The sequence below is a fragment of the Terrapene carolina genome, unplaced genomic scaffold, assembly GCF_002925995.2.
Source record: "Terrapene carolina triunguis isolate 2854851 unplaced genomic scaffold, T_m_triunguis-2.0 Scaffold571, whole genome shotgun sequence".
Lineage (NCBI taxonomy): Eukaryota > Metazoa > Chordata > Testudines > Emydidae > Terrapene > Terrapene triunguis.
The window spans coordinates 505,282-524,777 of record NW_020664922.1 but is presented as its reverse complement, the minus strand read 5'-3'; the positions used below and the strand labels follow the sequence as shown (position 1 = coordinate 524,777).

At 49.3% G+C, this 19,496-nt stretch overlaps 1 protein-coding gene across 1 annotated transcript in view; it reads left to right on the top strand.

Moving 5' to 3' along the window:
* Nucleotides 1-9,087, top strand: part of LOC112112906 (caspase recruitment domain-containing protein 8-like) — a 32,620-nt gene extending 23,533 nt beyond the window's left edge. The window contains exons 10-13 of the mRNA XM_026659112.2: nucleotides 2,152-2,277; nucleotides 2,671-2,812; nucleotides 7,871-7,912; nucleotides 8,439-9,087. Coding sequence (XP_026514897.1) covers nucleotides 2,152-2,277; nucleotides 2,671-2,812; nucleotides 7,871-7,912; nucleotides 8,439-8,737 — 609 coding nt within the window. The 3' untranslated portion in view covers nucleotides 8,738-9,087. The remainder of the gene's footprint in view (nucleotides 1-2,151; nucleotides 2,278-2,670; nucleotides 2,813-7,870; nucleotides 7,913-8,438) is intronic.
* Nucleotides 9,088-19,496: the final 10,409 nt, after the last annotated feature.

Genomic DNA, 19,496 nt, shown 5'->3' with positions numbered 1-19,496 from the left:
AGAAGCACCCAAGTGGCTTAGGAATTATCGTAGGGTCCCCATCTCAGAGAACCCCCCATGGCATAGGTTGGCCCTGCAGGTATTCCACCCTCAGTTTCCCCTTCTCAGAATACTTCTCCAGCACTCTCTGAGGCTAGTAACACCCACAGCACGGGGCAACTTATTAATATGGATGTCTCAAATCACAAAATAAAGTTCAATGCCATTGGTTCCAGCTCTACCACCTTCTGTGACTCCAGGCTCTTTATGAATCTACACCTTCCTTCAGACTGGAGGGCTCTCACTCTTACCCCAGGAGTCCCCTGCTAGAGTCCAAAGCGCCCATACAAAGGGCCAACACAAACAATGTCCTCCCACCCTGGGCCCATAGAAAGTACCCATCCCTCCTGGGTTCTCCTCCAGGTCACTTCTCCTTATGCAGAACAGTGGCAAAAGCGGGGGCTCCCCAGGGCTTTCCTCTGGCTTGAGTCTCCACCACTCAGGCCTCACTACTTCTGGTCGGCCTCCCCCCTTCCTGGCACCCAAGCCTCCCTCTCTATCACTTGACCCCAGGTGCTCACCACCCCTAATCAGGCCTAGCCAGGGCATTCGTGTTCAGTCATGGGTGACCTTAGACTCTCCTTAATGGAACTTTTCCCCCCTGTGACAGGAGCCTACGTCCCACTTGCAGAAAAGCCAGGCTTAGGGCCAGATTTACAAAAGTCACCTAAAGATGCAGATAGGTGCCTAACTCACTTAGGCATATAGTGGGATTTATCAAAGTGCCTTACTCCCATTGACTTTCATAGATTCCAGGGCCAGAAGGTACCACTGTGATAATCTAGTCTGACCACCAGTACAACAGAGGCCACAGAACTTCCCCAGAATAATTCCTGGTTGATCCAGAACAAATCTTTAAAAAACAAACACCCAATCTTGAACTAAAAATGCCCAGTCATGGAGAATCCATCACAACCCTTGGTAAATTGTTCCAGTGGTAAAAATGTATGCCTTATTTCCAGTCTGAATTTGTTTAGTTTCAACTTCTAGCTAGTGGATCATGTCAGACCTTTGTCTGCTAGACTGAAGATTAACTCCATGGCAGGGCCTAACCTGCTTTGACCCTTTTGAAAGTCCCACCTGGCACTTTTCTCTAGGCAGCTAAACACCTGTGTAAATTTGGCCCTAATTGCCCAACTCACTCTCGAAAATGTGCCTTAGGCTCCTAGGTCACCTAGGTGCTTGTCAAAATTTTGCCCTCATTTAAATTTTCTATGGATGCAGACATTAACTGAACAAAGAAGCAGTTGGGCAGGTGGGAACAGATCCATCTTTTCATATGGGGGAGAGCAAACATCACTAGGCTTGGGAGGATTTGATTTTTATCAGTATATACGTCAGTAAACGTTGATTTCACCATATAAACACAAACTGATGACAAAATTTCAAAAATTACAGATAGGCCAAGCAAGAGAAATGCTGATTAAGAAGTTTTCAGCGTTTGATTTGAGGCTATTGACTTTGTATATGTGGACACGTTGTTTTGCCACTTACTAAACTTTAATTTTTTGAATCTCAACCGCTACTGGCATTAAATAATTGTTGTCTGACCAGCCCCATCGTTGCCTGATGTCCCCGTAATGTCCCACAACTGTGAAAATTTAAATAGATAAAAATAGAGGGAAAATGCTTAAAAATAAATATTGATATTTTCTGTCCAAATTAAAAATTGAATTTTGCCAAGCCTCATTAGAAATAAGGCTACGAATCGGTCACAGAGTCCATAATTTTAAGAGATGTCTGCTTTGGCTTCAACCCCGGGGGGGCAGGGCTTGGCTTTGGTGTTGGGTGTCAGCTCCATTTCCGTGATTTATTGTTTCTTGCCCATGTCCTGTCTGTGATTTTAATAAAAATACCTGTGCCAAAATTGAAGCCTTAATTATAAACAATTAAAATTGTACCAAGATTGCTCTTCAGTTGCCGTTCTCATGACACTGTTTTCCCTTGTTGTCATAACAATAGGCTCCTCTTTCCAAGGACTGCTGTGTAGGAGGAAAATGGGAATTAGGACCCTGCACTGGCTCTCCTGCCCCTGTGGTAGTTCCTACACAATGTGTCTTCTGTGGCCCTGTCTGCCTGTATCTCAGAAATGACTGTGCTTGTTCTTTACAGGTAATTGATGATAATGAAAGAAAGTACAAATCAATACGTGTGCGCAAACCTCCTACAACTAAACCATTGACCTATGGCTCCCATTATGCTGTATCCAGCACATCAAATGTAGAGATAACACCTGAGGTGAGTGAAATTATCTTCTGTGCTTCAATGAAGGCATAAAAATATCAGGGCCCTCTCCTGAAGTCATTATTGCAACTTAGTCATGGCACTAGGGGGCGCTGTGCTGCAGGGAGCAGGGTGGGAGGTATAGTAGGGGGCGCTTTCCCCTCACAGTCCATGCTGGCCCCAGTGCCCCTGTATAGTGCTGCAGGATGCTGTGCTCAAGGAATTTTGAAGCAACATTTGGATGCACTGAAGGAGAGAGGTGAGGAGGTTGCAATAATCAAGGCAAGAGATGACTGAAGCCTGGAGCTAGGTTCTACTGGTAACTGGGATATCCTTTGCACTGTTGATTCCCAGCTCTGCTGGCTCTGGCAGGGTCACCCCTAATGGAGCGCCTTGTCTTCACTGCAGGAGCTGGAGTTCTGTTATGTAGATCCCCAGGATGAACATCCATACATGGAGATTTACACCCAGAGCTTGGTGGACAAACTGGAGCTCAGCTTGGTGAAGCAAAGTGATAGGCAACTGATCTGGAAGGCCCTTGTGAGACCAGGTAGGTTCAGCTCAGCAGAAGATCTTGGCAGGGGTGAGAGGTTTGTACAAGAAAACCCCTCTCGGCACTTGCTGATGGTCAGTGCAAAACTCAGGTGCCGACCAAGGCAGTGGGGGTGCACCACAGCCTTGTCCTATTGTGATGGACTTGGAGCTGCCTTGTAATATTGTATTGATACAGTATGGTGGCTTGGTGATTGTGGTGTTTGCTGAAACCATATATTGACTTAAAGTATCAGGGGGTAGCCGTGTTAGTCTGTAGCCACAAAAATGACAAGGAGTCCGGTGGCACCTTAAAGACTAACAGATTTATTTGGGCATAAGCTTTCGTGGGTAAAAAACCCACATGCATCTGAAGTGGGTTTTTTTACCCACGAAAGCTTATGCCCAAATAAATCCGTTAGTCTTTAAGGTGCCACTGGACTCCTTGTTGTTTTTGTGGCTACAGACTAACCCGGCTACCCTCCTCCTTGTTTTAAGAAGACTCTCTGGTCGCTATAAACCACTAGTCATAGGCTCCTGAAGGGAAGACCAGCAGAGCAATAATGGTGAAGACACAGTGTGCTGTAGCCCAGGGCCTGGCCTAAGCATGGAAGGATCACATGATTCCATCCCAAGAACGGTGAAGGCACGAGCCCTAAGAAGGATGCACTGAGCTGCCAGAAAGGGGACAGAGAGGTGCAGCTAGCCCTGTAACTGGGACTTCTACAGACCTAAAGGGACAGGAGTTAGCGTTTAGGTGGGAGAGGTGCTCTGTTTTGAGCAGCCAGTTGCACAATATCAAAGTTTATAAGTTTTGTCCTGAACCATTTCCAGAGAAATCTTGAGAATCTCAGGCATCCTGTTGAAAAGCTCTTGAAAAGTTTTAAAATCATCCAGTGGTTGCTACTGACAAGATGACTGCCGCTTCTGGGGATGATCATAGAAATGCAGGGCAGGAAGGGTCCTTGAGAAGTCATAACATCCAGCCCCCCTGCACTGAAACAGGGCCCAGGAATCCTAGACCATCCCTGACAGGTTCGTCCAACCTGTTCTTAAAAACCTCCAATGATGGGGATTCCACAACCTCCCTGGGAAGCCTATTCTAGAGTTTAACTACCCTTAGAGTTACAAATTTTTTCCTAATATCTAACCTAAATCTACCTTACTGCAGATGAAGCCCATTACTTCTTGTCCTACCTTCAGTGGACATGGAGAACAATTGATCACTGTCCTCTTTATAACAGCCTCTAACACAGGGGTAGGCAACCTATGGCATGTGTGCCGAAGGCAGCACGCGAGCTGATTTTCAGTGGCACTCACATTGCCCAGGTCCTGGCCACCGGTCCGGGGGTCTCTGCATTTTAATTTAATTTTAAATGAAGCTTCTTAAACATTTTTAAAAACCTCATTTACTTTACATACAACAATAGTTTAGTTATATATTAAAAACTTAGAGAAAGAGACCTTCTGAAAACGTTAAAATGTATTACTGGCACATGAAACCTTAAATTAGAGTGAATAAATGAAGACTTGGCACACCACTTCTGAAAGGTTACCAACCCCTGCTCTAACATATTTAAAGACTGTTATCAGGTCCCCACTCAGGGCTTGTCTATACTTACGCGCTGGTTCGGCGGCAGGCAATCGAACTTCTGGGTTCGATTTATCGCGTCTTGTCTGGACGCGATAAATCGAACCCAGAAGTGCTCGCCGTCGACTCCGGTAATCCTGCTCAGCGCGAGGAGTACGCGGAGTCGACGGGGGAGCCTGCCTGCCGCGTCTGGACTGCGGTAAGTTCGAACTAAGGTACGTCGACTTCAGTTACGTTATTCACGTAGCTGAAGTTGCGTACCTTAGTTCGAATTGGGGGGGTTAGTGTAGACCAGGCCTCAGTCTCCTTTTCTCAAGACTAGACATGCCCAGTTTTTTTTAACCTTTCCTCACAGCTCAGGTTTTCTAAACCTTTTCTCATTTTTGTTGCTCTCCTCTGGACTCTTTTCCATTTGTTCACATATTTCCTAAAGTACGGCACCCAGAATTGGACACAGGGCTCCAGCTGAGGCCTCACAAGGTCAAGTCGAGTGGGACAATTACCTCCTGTACCTTACAGACGGCATTCCGGTTAATATGCCCAGCATGCTGTTTTGCAACTGCACCACATTGTTGACTCAAATTCAGTTTGTAAGAACATAAGAATGATCCTTTTAGCCCAATATTCTGTCTTCTGACAGTGGCTGGTGCCAGATGTGCCAGAGCGAATAAACAGAACAGCAATTATCAGATAATCCATCCCCTGTTGGCCAGTCGCAGCATCTGGCAGTCAGAGGCTTAGGGACACCCAGAGTATGCAGTCGCATCCCTGACCATCTTGGCTAATAGCCATTGATGGACCTATCCTCCATGAACTTATCAAATTTTTTTTTTGAACCCAGTTATAGTTTTGGCTTTCATGACATCCCTGAGCAACGAGTTCCATAGGTTGACTGTGCGTTGTGTGAAGACGTTTCATTTTGTTTGTTTTAAACCTGCTGCCTATTAATTTCATTGGGTGACTCCTGGTTCTTGTGTTATGTGAAGGAGTAAAAAAAAATTTCTTATTCACTTTCTCCACAATATTTATAATTTTATAGACCTCTGTCATATCCCCCCTTAGTCATCTCTTTTCTAAGATGAATAATTCCAGTCTTTTTAATCTCTCCTTGTATGGAAGCTGTTCCATACCCCTAATCATTTTTGTTGCACTTCTCTGTACTTTTTCCAATTCTAATATATCTTTTTTGAGATGGGGTGACCAGAACTGCATACAGTATTCCAGGTGTTGGCATAACATGGATTTATATAGTGGCATTATGATATTTTCTGTCTTATTTTCTCTCTCTCGTCTAATGGTTCCTAACATGCTGTTAGCTTTTTTGACTGCCTCTGCACATTGAGCAGATGTTTTCAGAGAACTATCTATAATGAATCCCTGATCTCTTTCTTGGGTGATAAGTAATTGAGAACCCATCATTTGTTTGTATAATTGGAATTATGTTTTCCAATGTGCATTACTTTGCTTTTATCAACACTGAATTTCATCTGCCATTTTGTTGTTTTCATCTGCCTTTCACAGTTTTGTGAGATCTCTTTGTAATTCTTCACAGCGAGCTTTGAACTCCCTGAGTAATTTTGTATCATTTGCAAACTTAGCAACCTCACTGTTTACCCCCTTTTCCAGATAGTTTATGAATACGTTGAATAGGACTGGTCCCAGTACAGACCCCTGGGGGACACCATTATTTACCTCTCTCCATTCTGAAAACTGACCATTTATACCTACCCTTTGTGTCCTATCTTTTAACCAGATACTGATCCATGAGAGGACCTTCCATCTTATCCCATGACAGCTTACTCTGCTTAAGACCGTTTGGTGAGGGACCTTGTCAAAGGCTTTCTGAAAATCTAAGTACACTATATCCATTGGATCCCCCTTGTCCACATGCTTGTTGGCCCCCTCAAAGAATTCTAGTAGATTGGTGAGGCATGATTTCCCTTTACAAAAACCATCTTGACTCTTCTCCAACAAATCGTGTTCATCTGTGTGTCTGATAATTCTGTTCTTTACTGTAGTTTTAACCAATTTGCCTGGTATTGAAGATATTCATCCATCTGACTCCTACGTGCTACCACAATACAAATACTAAAATGGGGGAAATACACTGAAATTGGGTGTCCCCACAAGCCATTGCTATGTTTGTAGTACAATGGGTTTCACATATTATTACTAAAACTTACTGTGGTGCTGAGTGGTGCTAATGGCTGCCATCAGGGGTGCAGGACCATCAGAGACCAATGGGGGCAGCTAAGCATTTGCCTTCTTACCTAACAGCAGGAGCAATTGAGAAGGTTTTGTAGTGCAGAGGGGAGCCTGCAGGGCAAGCCCATTATTATTCGTTGTGTGGCCTGAGACCCACAGTCATGGCCCAGAACCCAATTGTGCTAGGTGCAGTACATTAATTTATAGGTGTATTACGGTAGTGCCCAGGAGCTCTATCCAGGGACCAGGACTGCACTGTGCTAGGGATTGTCCCTGTCCCAAAGAGCTGGCAATCTGAGCCGGAAGCCGACCTGGTGCTGGGTGTTCGGAGGTCGCAGTGGGTCGGCCATTAGAGAGGCAGTGGCTGGGTGACCCTAGAAGGAAGCAGAGGCAGACCAGCTGCTTATTGGGCACCAGGCTGCGTGTCTGGTTGGGGATGTCTGCTAAAGCCCATGAATTGTACGTTCCTCGTGTTGGTCAGGGAAGCAGGATGCGGTGTCTGTTTCTGGGCATAAACAGATGACACCAAAAGTATACCGGACTTCTATCACTGATCACTCGTCCAAACTGAAACTACCCTGCAGGGCCCAAAATTACAGCTTTCTGCCCAGCCAAAGGAACAACAGTATTACAGAGATTTACAATGCGCTGAGCTTATCATCCTGTACTGGGCGTTTGACGTATCAATAATAATAACCAGAAGCTAAAAGCCTGAAGCAACAGCTGTGTGTGCTTGTCATCTTGAGATCACTTACTGCTGTTTTAATGACAATACATTCGTTGTTACAGTGGGTTTGTTCGTAGATTTCTTGAAAAAGTAATAAGGAAAAAGATTTTAAAAACACGAGCCTAGCGGGCACCTTGGGCAGAGTCAGCAGTGGCATAAGTGCTGTTGTACAGAGACATGTCACTGGGTGCACACGGTAACTTGCACTCACCAGATGCCAGATGAGTGTGTGTGTGTTCAGTGTGTAAATTTCTGCTATTTGGTGTTCTGCGGGGGGACCCAGAGCAGCTGTCTAAGAACACAGGCATTGCCACACCTGTTGCGTCTGACATCTGGGTACAGTCTCTGACAGTGGCCAGAACAGATCCTTCAGGGGACTCTGAATAACTCATTAACTGGTGTATCATTCTCTCAGCTCCAAAGATAATCACACTGCCATGTGACTGGCTTAGCCAATCAGATCTGCAAGTGCCCTGTGTGGTGTGAGGCAAGCAGAGTAAACAGAAAATTATGATAAAAAGTTTGTTTCACTTTTCTTCCCTCCTCCCTTCCAGGTGACATTGAGCACAGTTCACCATCAACAGAACGCCACACAGGTCAGTTCATCTCCCCTGATTTACAGAGGCCTTATTTTAGCAGGATAGAAATTACAGAAGAAAAAAGACATAGCGAGTCAGTGGCAGAACCAGGACTCCTCCCCTCCCCCGTACTGTAACCACTAGGCAGTAGTCCTGCCCTGACCCAGGATTCTAATTCAGAGCAGGTTCAGGGAGTGAGTGGACATCAAGGGGGGGAATTCTGACAGGAAAGAAGAGAGGCTTTGGGCATTGGGAGGTATTCCAGCAAGGAGGGGAAGAGGGTCAAGGTAACGGAATTAGAGAGGTATCTGCGGGAGGGGACAGCAGAAGCGTGGAGAGGGGTGAGCAAAGGGGAACCACACAGACTGGACCAGAGGCAGTGAGGCACTGAGTACAGAGCACTGGGATTGCGAGGAGGTACCAAGCATTTGCTGTAGAGGAGAGAGGTGTAAGATGAAGAGGGAGAGCCTGGGAGTGAAGGAGAGCAGGAAATGGTACCTGGGTGGGGAGTGGCTGGACTGGACTTTGCTGGCCCATGTTCTAGGAGGTGGCACGGGGAAGACAATGAAAGATCACCTCCTGGACACCCTGAAAAACCTCCTAGAGGCAGAGATGAAGGAGTTCAAGAGCAAACTGACTGACATCAAGCTGGAAAAGGGATACCACAGCCACGTACCTCGATGTGACCTGGAGAAAGCAGACGCTGTGGAGCTCACTGAGCTGCTAATCAGTCACTACGGGGAGCACTATGCGGTGAGGGTGACCACGATGGTGCTGGACGCTATCAACCAGAGAGACCGGGCAGAGAGACTTCGCAGGGCAACAGTGGCTGGTCAGGAATGAGCCAGTGGGGGAAGATCAGCCTCCTCTCTACAGGGGATCCCACTGCATCTTCATCTCTGCATCCTCCCTGTTCTCTGAATTCTAAGCACAAACTCAGACGGAATATACTCCTCTCTCTTCGTAAGTCAGAGTCCTTGGGAACTGCATACAAAGCCAATTCCTTTCCGAGTTCACGTTTTTCTGACCCTTTAGGATCAGGTTTCACTTTAATTGTCTCTCAGTCCCCTCCTTCCCCCAAGCTCTTTTCAACCCCCCACTCCTATCTGCAACCTGCAGTTTTGATTTTATTATCCCCCTACCCACTTGAATACATTTGTTCTCTATTTATCATTCCACTAGTAACTCTGCAGGGTGTTTAATAGGTGGTGTTTAAGTTAGACATTTTTAAATCACCACGTCCAGGTAACTTGCATCCAAGAGTTTTAAAAGAGCTGGCAGAGGAGTGCTAATGTTGATTTTCAATAACCCTTGGGAAGTTCAAGAAGACTGGAAGAAAGTGAATGTTGTGCCAGTATTTTAGAAGGGTAAATGGGATGACCCAGGTAATTATAGGTTGGTCAGCCTGACATCAATCCTGGGCAAGATAATGGCACAGCTGATATTGGACTCGATTAATAAAAAATGTAATTAAGGTAATAAAATTAATGCTAATCACAGTGGGTTTGTGGAATATAGATCCTGTCAAACCCACTTGATACTCTTTTTCATGAGACTACAAGTTTGGCTGATAAAGGTAATAGTGTAGATGTAAGATACATAGACCTGTCTATACTACAAAGTTATGTCAGCGTAAGTCAGCTTGTTTTGGCGTAGTTTTACATGTGTCCACACCTGCATTAGTCTCCTGCTAACATAACATCACCTCTCCAGATGACCAAGCCAGAGCTGACCTATTTCTAGTCTAGACACTGCATTACCTGTGTTGATCCCAACAGTTCTCCAGCAGCTGTCCCACAATGCCCTGGTTGCCCCCGTGACAGTGACCATTCTGGTCACTATTGTGAAATCCATTGCCCCGGGGTCACAGACCCTCCTTCCGTCCCCTTGAAAAACTTCGTTGTGTTTTGGAAATGCCTTTTCCTGATTGTCCACTTTGGCAAGCATGCAGCAGGCCAGGGAGACCACCACCACATCTGGGGCTCCCCTGCAGACCTGCCACTTCTACAATGAACTACACCTGCTACCAGCACCCCAAATCTGACCAGGGACGCTAGGCATGGGATCCCCCGCAATGCACAGTGAGGAGGAGGAGGAGAAGGGGGTGAGAAGCAGAGGGGAATACAAAACATGCTGGGAGCCAGGAGCTGCTTGAAACTCTGCCGGAATTGAGCCTGTCCCATCACACGAGCGCAGATGAGCCCGGGGATGACGGTGAAGGGAGCTCGGGTACGTGTATTGGTGCATTACTCCTCATATTCAGAAGAGCACTGGGAATACAATTAAAATTAATATTCTCAAATACATTATTGTTGCCACTTCAATCAACTGCTATATGCTAGGAAATGAATTCAAAAAGATTATTGTAGCAGTCCTAATTACGCAATCCACAACAGATCCCTGGCCCATGCTCAGATTGAGGTAGAAAGAAGAGGTGGAGGCCGTGTTCACCTTTCCTTTCTTTTTCCTGTTTTTGCTAGGCATGGAGGATGACAATTCTCATGCAGAGTACTATGTTCATCCATACAGTGACGGCCCTTGTACTGTCGAGATCTCAATGAAACTTTCATGGAGATACTGTACAATCCTCCCCATATCATTGTAAGGGATGGTAGCCTTGTTTCTTCCCCCACGATAGGAGACATTCCCGTGCCACTCTGCATGGAGATCCACTGGCACACTGCATTAAGTGGGCTAGCAGCATTTAGGCTTCGGCAGTTTAGGTACGCTACCAGCAGCTGCATTCTCCGAGCTTTGGTCAACCTCAGGAATGAGATATCCGCCAAAATCACCACTGCCTGTGAAAATAGTGACAATATTCAATTCACTGCATTTTCCCTTTACTTATACCGAAGGGCTGCTGGCATGAAAACCTCCAGTGTAATAGGTTCCCATCTTCCCATACTCCTCTGTACTCTGGCTTGAGCTGCAGAGCCACACTGTGATGGGCTGTCCCAAAGCTAAAGTGACCATTTGCATTATTAAATAAAGATCTTTGTGGGAATAACATAAGGGGAGTTTTCCCCCTTCTGCTCCGACTGTAAATCTAACAGTGATTCAGTCTGTTTTTATCAGCAGCTTCTGCCAGGGTGCCCTTGAGAGGTGCCCCCTCCACGCCTGCTGAGCATCTGATCCAGCTCACGTGAAGAACTGCAGCTTGTGACTGCGAACGCAGGGATTGGAGGGGGTTGAATGATCAAGAGCAGAGTGAAAGACAAAGATGGAGAGGTCGGATGTGGGAGGAGAGGCAAAGGGGCCAAGAGGTGCAGTGGGAAGTGCATCAGGACATAAAGGCCCAAACCCGTCTTCAACTACTGGAGCATATGGTGGCAGACACCTTTGCTATAAAGCATGTAAGACTCCACATGCGTCATCTTCAAGGATGACTCAGAACAGTATACGTTCTGAGAAGACATCAATGCCGTTAACAATCAAAAACTCACTCAACTAGTGGGCAGATCCTCACAACATATGTGCAAGTGTTCCCTTCACCCAACCACACCTGTCACTAACATTGACGATGGATGCAAATGGTCCAGAGGATTATGGAGCTAAATGCCCAAAGACTCCAGACACAGCAGCCTTTCCATCCCATGGAAAACTCCATCGTTTCTGCTCCCTATACCCCCAGAAGAACAGGTGACAGCATCGCATGAACTGGGGTGGTGGAACCCGGAGAAGGGGGGGGAAAGCACATTCACAATGCAAATATTCAGGGGGGTCTGCCCCCATGTAAACTTGTGCATGCACAGTAGGATGGGGCGTGGAGGTGCAGGGGTGGTGTTAAATAGGTCTTGGAGCAGTGGGAAGTTCCAGAAGACTGGCAGAAAGCAAATCTTGTGCCAGTATTTTAAAAGGGTAAATGGAATGACCCAGGTACATATAGGCCTGCCTGACATCGATCTCGGGCAAGATAATGGAGCAGCTGATACAGGACTCGATTTATAAAGAATTAAAGGAGAGTAAAGAGATTAGTGCAAATCAGCATAGGTTTATGGAAACCAAAGACTGTCACAAACTTAATACCTTTTTTTTTTTAATGAGATTACAGGTTTGGTTGATAAAGCTAATCGTGTTGATGCGATAAACTTCTGTAAGGCATTTGACATGATACTGCACAAAATTTTGATTACAAATATATGATATAATATTAATGTAACTATAGTGCCCTCATGGAGAAGATGGAGTCTGCTCTGCAGGTGGCTCTGTGTACCGGGGATGTTTTGGGACCCCTGCTGGTTGTTTTGGGAATTAGCTCCTTCAGCCGTGTGCCTTCGCTAGTGGTGTCTCACTCACCGTTACTCAGTCTCCATCATCCTCACAGTCGGACCCACATCATTCCCAGACCACGGTGTCCACTTCTGGACACTGCCCTCCAGCTGTGCCCTCTCCCCTGGCTCTCCCCTGCCCCCGTTCCAGGGGAGCAGCAGCTTCTGGTTCTATCACTTGCCTCAGTGGCTCACTGCAGTCTTCAATCTCGCCCCTTCCTCCAAGGGCAACTGCAGTCTGGCTTAGCCACTCTCATCACTGGCCGAGTGGGGGGAAAGTAGGGGACCAGGACTGCCCCCTACTCTGGACCCCAACCCAGGGACCCTCTAGTAGCAGCCACTTACTGCCCTCCTCCAACTCCCCTCTATGGCCTGCTTCCCTGGGCCACTTCCCCACAGCCCCAGCCCCTTCTCTGCCCTTTGTGTCAGGGCCCCAGTCTGGTAGTTGTCAGCCTAGAGCTCTCCCAGCCTCGGCTGATCCTGCCCAGCACTGCTCTGTCTTAGGTGCTTCCCTAAGAGCCAGTTCTTCTCCCTTTGCCATCCAGGGAGAGAACAAGCTCCTCGCCACCCTACAGCCTTCTTATAGGGCCCAGCCTGGCCCTGATTGGCTGCTTTGAAGCCTCCACTTGATTGGCTCTCAGTAAGCCCTTTCCTGGTTGGCTGGGGCTCTGCGCAGCCTCTCTGGCCTGCTTTAACCCCTTCCATGCCAGAGTGGGGCAGCTGCCTCACTACACTCTGGCTGAGAAAAGGCATGCGCAGGAATGCAGCAAAAAACCTCCCTCTTCCCCCAGGGGCACCTGTTCTAACCCCCCCACCCTGTCCCAAGTGGTCACATGCACACACACACCAGAGTAGTACAATGAATATAGGACAGGGAACTATTTATGTACAGAGGGATGAAAGGAGAAAAACAACAAGGGGAAAGATGGGGAAGCGATAAAACAGGGTTACATCGAACGCGAGGCCCCACATGCCCAGTGGTACCACAGTCTGAAAGGACAGACACCGAGCAACACATCTGCACTCCGAGTTCAGGAGTCCTGGGCAGCGTTCCAGTCAAGTGGTGAGTCTTGGATGCTCCTGGTCACCGGTGCCAGTAAACCGCTCCAGTTCCCTCTTCTGCCACTCTCTGCAAACCCACACAAAGCGACCACCTCCCACTTAGCTAGCTGCCGCCTCCCTCCTTATTCCCAATGCAAGGGCACAAGCCCCAGTACTCTCAGCCCCATACCACTCTGGGCAGCCGTGATACTGGGTCCAGCTCCGGCCTGTCCTCAGGTGATTCTTCCCTGGCACAGCGCTCCTCCTGGGGCGTCCCCAGTCAGCTGCTCTGGGGTTCAGGCAGGTTCTCAGCTGTGGAGGCCTCTTGTCTGCAGCTCCAGACACACAACTCCTGTTGCCCTCCCTCTCTCCATGCCCCTGGAACAACCAGCACTGCCTGTGCCTCAGGACGAGGATTTAAAGGGGCCATGCTCTCTAATCCCCAAGGATTAATCCACATGGATTAAAAACTGGGCTAGCTGACAGGTCTCAACGTGTAGTTGTAAATGGGGAATCATCATCAAGCAGGCAGAGGTGAAAGTGGGCCAGTGTGGGCCTGTACGGCGTACCGGTAAGAACCGGCTGCTGGTACCAGCCCACGCACGGCTGACGTTAAAGCGCTGCCACTTTTGCTGCCCCCCATCAGCAGCCCTGCCAGTAGGGGCAAAAGGGGTAGCGATGTTAAAGCGCTGCCTGACCCTACCAGCAGGGCCACTGACAGGGAGGGAGCAAAAGGGGCAGCCGCCCCGGGGCCCAGTGATTTAAAAGGCAGCAGGCAGACGCCCCGAGCCCTTCAAATCACCGCTGGAGCCCTGGGGCTGCCAGCTTCTGCCACTGCAGCCCCAGGGCTTTTGGCCACCGCAGGAGCGGCGTCCATGAAGGGTTGGTTGGGGGAGTCTATCCCCAGCCCAGCCCCTTCTTCCCGAGGCCCCGCCCCTTCCAGAGGCCCAGAGCTGCCCCATCCCCCAAGGACGCCGACACCGGGTGCACCGGTAAGTCTTCCCATTTACTTTTATGCCTGCAAGTGAGTATGTTTCCAGTGGGGTCCTGCAGGGATCAGTTCTTGACCTTACGCTATTTAACAGAGAGAGAGAAGGAAGGAAAAAGAAAGAACTTTCTCCCAGCAGGCAGCTGGTCTGCCACGAAATGTCTGTACCTACTGCGGGCGGATTTGCAGTTCCAGGACCGGACTCCTGAGTCATCTCAGGACCCATATGTAAATCCATGATAGAGATCATCCTCGAATGGAGGGATCACCAATGATTTAACATTTTTATCAATGTGCAAGTGACACAAAAATTGGATGAGTGAAGAGGGCAGGTCACTGATACAGAGTGAGCTCAATTAGTTGGTAAATTGGGCTTAAGCAAACTATACATTTGAATAGGGCTAAATGTAAATGTCTACTCCTTGGATCAAAGCATGTAGGCAATACTTACAGGAGCGGGCACTCTATACAGGGAAGCAATGACTGAGAAAGATCTGGAGGTTGTGAGGGATAATTAGCTGAACATGAGACTACAGTGTGACTCTGAGCCCAAGAGGGCTAATACGATACTCTGAAGCATATCCATGAGCATCTTGAGCAGGAGCAGAGAGGTTATTTTACCTCTGTTTTTGGCACTGATGCAAACTCTGCTGAAATCCTGTGTCCGTTCTGGTGTCCATAATTCAAGAAGGATTTTTTTTTAAGGCCCAGCTTGCCAAAGCCCTGGCTGGGATGATTTGGTTGGGGTTGGTCCTGCTTTGAGCAGGGGGTTGGACTAGATGACCTCCTGAGGTCCCTTCCAACCCGGATATTCTACGATTCTATTATTCTGATAAATTGAAGAGGGTTCAGACAAGAGCCATGAGAATGATTAAAGGGTAGAAAACATGCTTGCTAGTGTTCAAGCTATTTAGCGTAACAAAGAGAAGTGTAAGGAGTGACTTGGTTACAGTCTATAAGCCTCTACACGAGGAGCGACTATTTAATAATGGGCCCTTCAATCTAGCAGAGAGATCATAGAACATGATCCAATGACTGGAAGTTGAAGCTAAACAAATTCAGACTGGAAATAATGTGTACATTTTTAACCATTAGAACCTCATGGTGTTTTGTCCACCTCTATTCAAGGAAACTTGAGTATACGCTAAATAAAGAAAATACACTAGAAATTCCCTATGTAGCATCAATTTCTCTTTCACTGAGCAATTGATAAGCAAAGACCCACAATCTGCTGCTGCTCGCCTAAGGGGCCACAGGGGCTAAGGATGTGAGGGAGAGGTTACTAAGTGGGGAGGTGGGACCTGAACTATTGCATAGTGTGTGGCAGAGGGATAACATGGGTTTCCATCACCTATCGCCGTTCCTCAGGCGGTAGTGGGAAGACTTTGAGACTACTTTAGCAAAGTGGCACAACACTCCCTCTGTACAAAAGTTGGGACCAATCTCATTGCAGGGGAAAGGTTTTCCCTCCCACTCCACAGCATTTGTGTTGCACCAGAGAGGAAGCTCTTCAAAGCCATGGCTGCTTTCACGGAGAATGAGATCTCTGGGAAAGTGCCCGGCCGGCTGAAGGCAAATAGCAGAGATGTGATCTCAGGAGCCACCGGCCCCAAGTTGGTGTGGGAAATACCCTGGCTTCTTCTCCCTCTGTCAGGGAAACTACAGCTGCCCTCTGCTCCCTGTGACCCATCTCAGATCTTGCAGACAAGAAAAGAGGCAGGAGGGAGGCAGGCTGGTGACAGGGGCAGAAGGACGTGGCCCTACTCCAGCAGAAGTGGACTTCCACCTAAGCAGCCAGCAGGGAGTCCCCCATTGCTGTGGATGAATTTAATCCTGAAATGGTCACACCCCAACTAGGAGTGGATGGTTTCCCTGTAAAGCTCAAATCATAAAACAGTTCTCTTCCCCTACATGTCCCAGACCCTACAGGCACCTCCAAACCGAGCCTACCCCTACCCCTAGAGGTGCTGGGAGAGGGTGTGTAGGAGGGCAGGGGGAGGTGTGGCTGGAGTGGTTAGTTTGGTAAAGGGGGGGCTGTCAGGTGGGGGTCTCTGGGGGTAAGAGTTGAGGCTGTGAGGCATGGTCTGTGGTGTACAGTAGATGTGGTTGTGGGGAGATGGGAAACGGAGGGAAGAGGGTCTGTTCTGGTAAATGGCTTAACTCTTTGTTTCTCTGCTTCTGCGGGTTTGGGTCAGGCCTGTGATCTGCGTAGCGACCTCGGCTGTTTCAGGACAGTTTTCTGTGGGTTCATTAACGCAGAACTGTTGGGTTGGTCAGTAGGAAGGATTTTAAACTGGATCGGGACAACTGGCAGCCATTTGCCTGTCTCCTCTTTCTTTAATTTGTGGTTGCACCTATGGTGTAGGGCCCCTGGTCCAATACAGTCCCAGGGTGGGGACTGGCTGGCTTAGGGTGGTGGGGAATGGGACACGGGCCTTTCCCCTTGGGGAGTGTAATGAGGTGGAGTGGCCCAGAAAGGGTTAATTCACCCTGTTGGATGCAGTTAGCCCTGCCCTGTCCCACCCCCCCTCACAGGAAGGGTAGGGGCAGGGCAGGAAATATAAGGGCCAGGCCCTGCAGCAAAGTGGGAGCCAGACCAGGAAGGAGCCAGATGTCCGCTCTAGGGAGCTGGACTGCCCGTGGAGCCCCTGTATGAGGGGGCACAATGATGCTCCTAAGCCGGCCTGGAGAAAGGCCAGCCGTGGCCCCAGGAGGGAACCCAGAGCGGGAGGGGAGAGAGAGCCGCTCCGCGTGGAGATGAGGAACCAGGCTCCCCTGGCTGTGGAGCAGCCCCACCAGGCGCCAGGAGGCAGCGGCCCAGGGAAAGGAGACATTGGGCCTGTTGTGTTGCCGGGAGGCAAGGCAGCAACCCCCACGTTTCCCCACCAGCCGAGCAACGGGATCCCCTGTCGCTGCTAGGGCCTGGGCTAGGACCCAGTGGAGCAGGGTGGGGCCGGGTCCCTCAACCCCCGGCCCCACATTCGGGGCTGGACGAGCACTAACCCATAGGCCAAGGGGCCTGAGCTATTGACTGTTTAGTGAGCCCAAAGACCAGAAGCCCTGAGCCCTTGGCTACGTTTAGGTAGAGCGCTCATGCAGGAGCTCTGGGCCACACACTTCTTACTGGCCCAGCCCACAGCTACCACGTGCCCAGTGGCTCGGCTGTGACCCCGCTGTGACATATATTCCCCGCTGCTGTGACCCATAGCAGTTACTGTCCCTTGGCCGTTCTACAGCCCACAATGGAGATGAGTCTGGAAGGTTTCCTTGCTGTCCTAGTGCAGAAGGGTCCCCTAGCCCCACACGACTGGCCCCATCAGACCCCTTGCACACTGGCAGAGGCTGGCCAAAGAAGCCGTTGATATTGCCCTGCCAGCTCACAGCAGAGGGTTGGGTCCCTCTAGGGCAGATTGGTGTGGGGCAGCATGTGAGGACACAGTGCCCTACCCAAGGTCGATAGCAATGTGGGGTGGAGGTTGGCAGTCTGACCCCCAGCAGAGCTACGCAAATCAGGAGCACACAACAGCATGGGGCTCAAATGCTCAAAGGTTTTTATTGACAGACGCGTAGCAGAGCAGGCAGGACAGTGTTGGGCCGGGACAGGGGAAGGCTGCAGGATAGGTGACATGAGTCGCAGTGAAGCAGGCTCTGGAGAGACAGCAGGGTCGGGTGTCTCATGCACATCAGGATGTCCTTGGCGAGACTCTCTCCTCGGTACGGGCTGTGGGCTGGACACAGAGGTTGGTGGGAGGTGGTTTGCGGAGTTTTTGCGTCTTCTTGTAGCTCGATGAGGAGAGAAGCGGCACGTGTCCTTTCACTCTGTCATCAATGCCACATGATGCCCATCTAGGGTGACATTTTGCAGACATTAGCATATTTGCATCAATTCCCACACACCAGAACCACATTTGCCTCCCCAGTTCAAAGCGACACTGTGAGACACTCACAATTGAGGAGGTAACTGCCTGCCTCTACAGGGAGCCTTGTCTAACGAATGCATGTGAATGACTACTTCGCACATTTCTATGCCATACATCCAGTGTTGTTCCTGCCCTCCAGGGTGACCAATTGTGTGTGTATTTTACACACACACACACACGTAAACTTTGTGTATCTTTGTGTTTAAATAACAAAATCCTGCATAACTAGAGTAACCCCCAAAATTATAATCATTGCCAAGGATCAGTTTGTGTGTAACATCCTTTTATCCCGCCCTTTGTGTAGGTTATGAGCGCAGTGGGGCAGGGACTGGCTCCCACTATGGGTATGTCTACACTGCATTATAAACCCAGGGCTGTGGGACCCGGGCTTGCGGACTCGGTGTTTCCAGATCTGCACCTGAGCATCCATGCAGCATGGTAAATCTGGGTATACACGATTTACTGGTTGCTGGACCCGGGTCTCACAGCCATGCTGATGTGTCCATATTGTTCTACGTAGATCTTCTGATTTGCATCTGCAGTGTCACCTGCATCCACACTGCAGAATGGCCAGGCTTGGACCCGAGTCACAGTGGGACTCGGGCTGTGACCCACCCGCCTTGCAGTGTCCTGGGACCTGGTCCTGAGTGCTTGCTGACCTGAGTGAGACTGATGTGTGTGTGGACAGAAGGCGGAATTGGGCTCAAACCTGAGTCAGAGCCTGAGTTTGGGAGGCTCGGTGGGGGGTTCTGGGTGCGGGAGTGGGGGGAGGGGTCTCTGTATAGGGAGCTACTCCCCCTGTACACCCAACCCCCATGCATCCAGACCCCCCCACCCACACCCAAAATCCCCGCTGAGCCTCACCCCCACACACACTGGGAACCCCCACCCCACCAAGCCTCACCTCGTGCACCGAGACCCCCCCGCTAACTTCCCCCTCCCTGTGGTGCAGAGCCTCCTGTAGCCAGGGGAAGTTTTGGGGGGTTGATCTGACCCAGCCCCCGCTGCTCTGTGCAGTGAAGGGGAGGGCGAATGTCCCTGGGCAGCCGAGGCATCCCCAGCCCCCCACAGAAACCATTTTCTGCAGAAAGTAAAGAGAAACTGGTGGGGGGGGGGACATTTTTCTGCTACGCTGCAGTGGCGCAGAATTCCCCCAGGAGTAATACTCTCCTCACAGAGGGCTCTCTGAAGCAGCTGGTGCTGACCCCGTCGCTGGTTTATGGATCACTGGTGTGATCTAATCTGGCAATTCCCATGTTCCTACATGATCTCTGGCCAGAAATGTGATTGGAAAACCATTTAATTCTAACCTGGGGCCCACGGAGTCACTCAAGGGCTGGACTTGGCTGCTGGTCTCCCACCTGCCCCAAGGACCTGCTGTATAT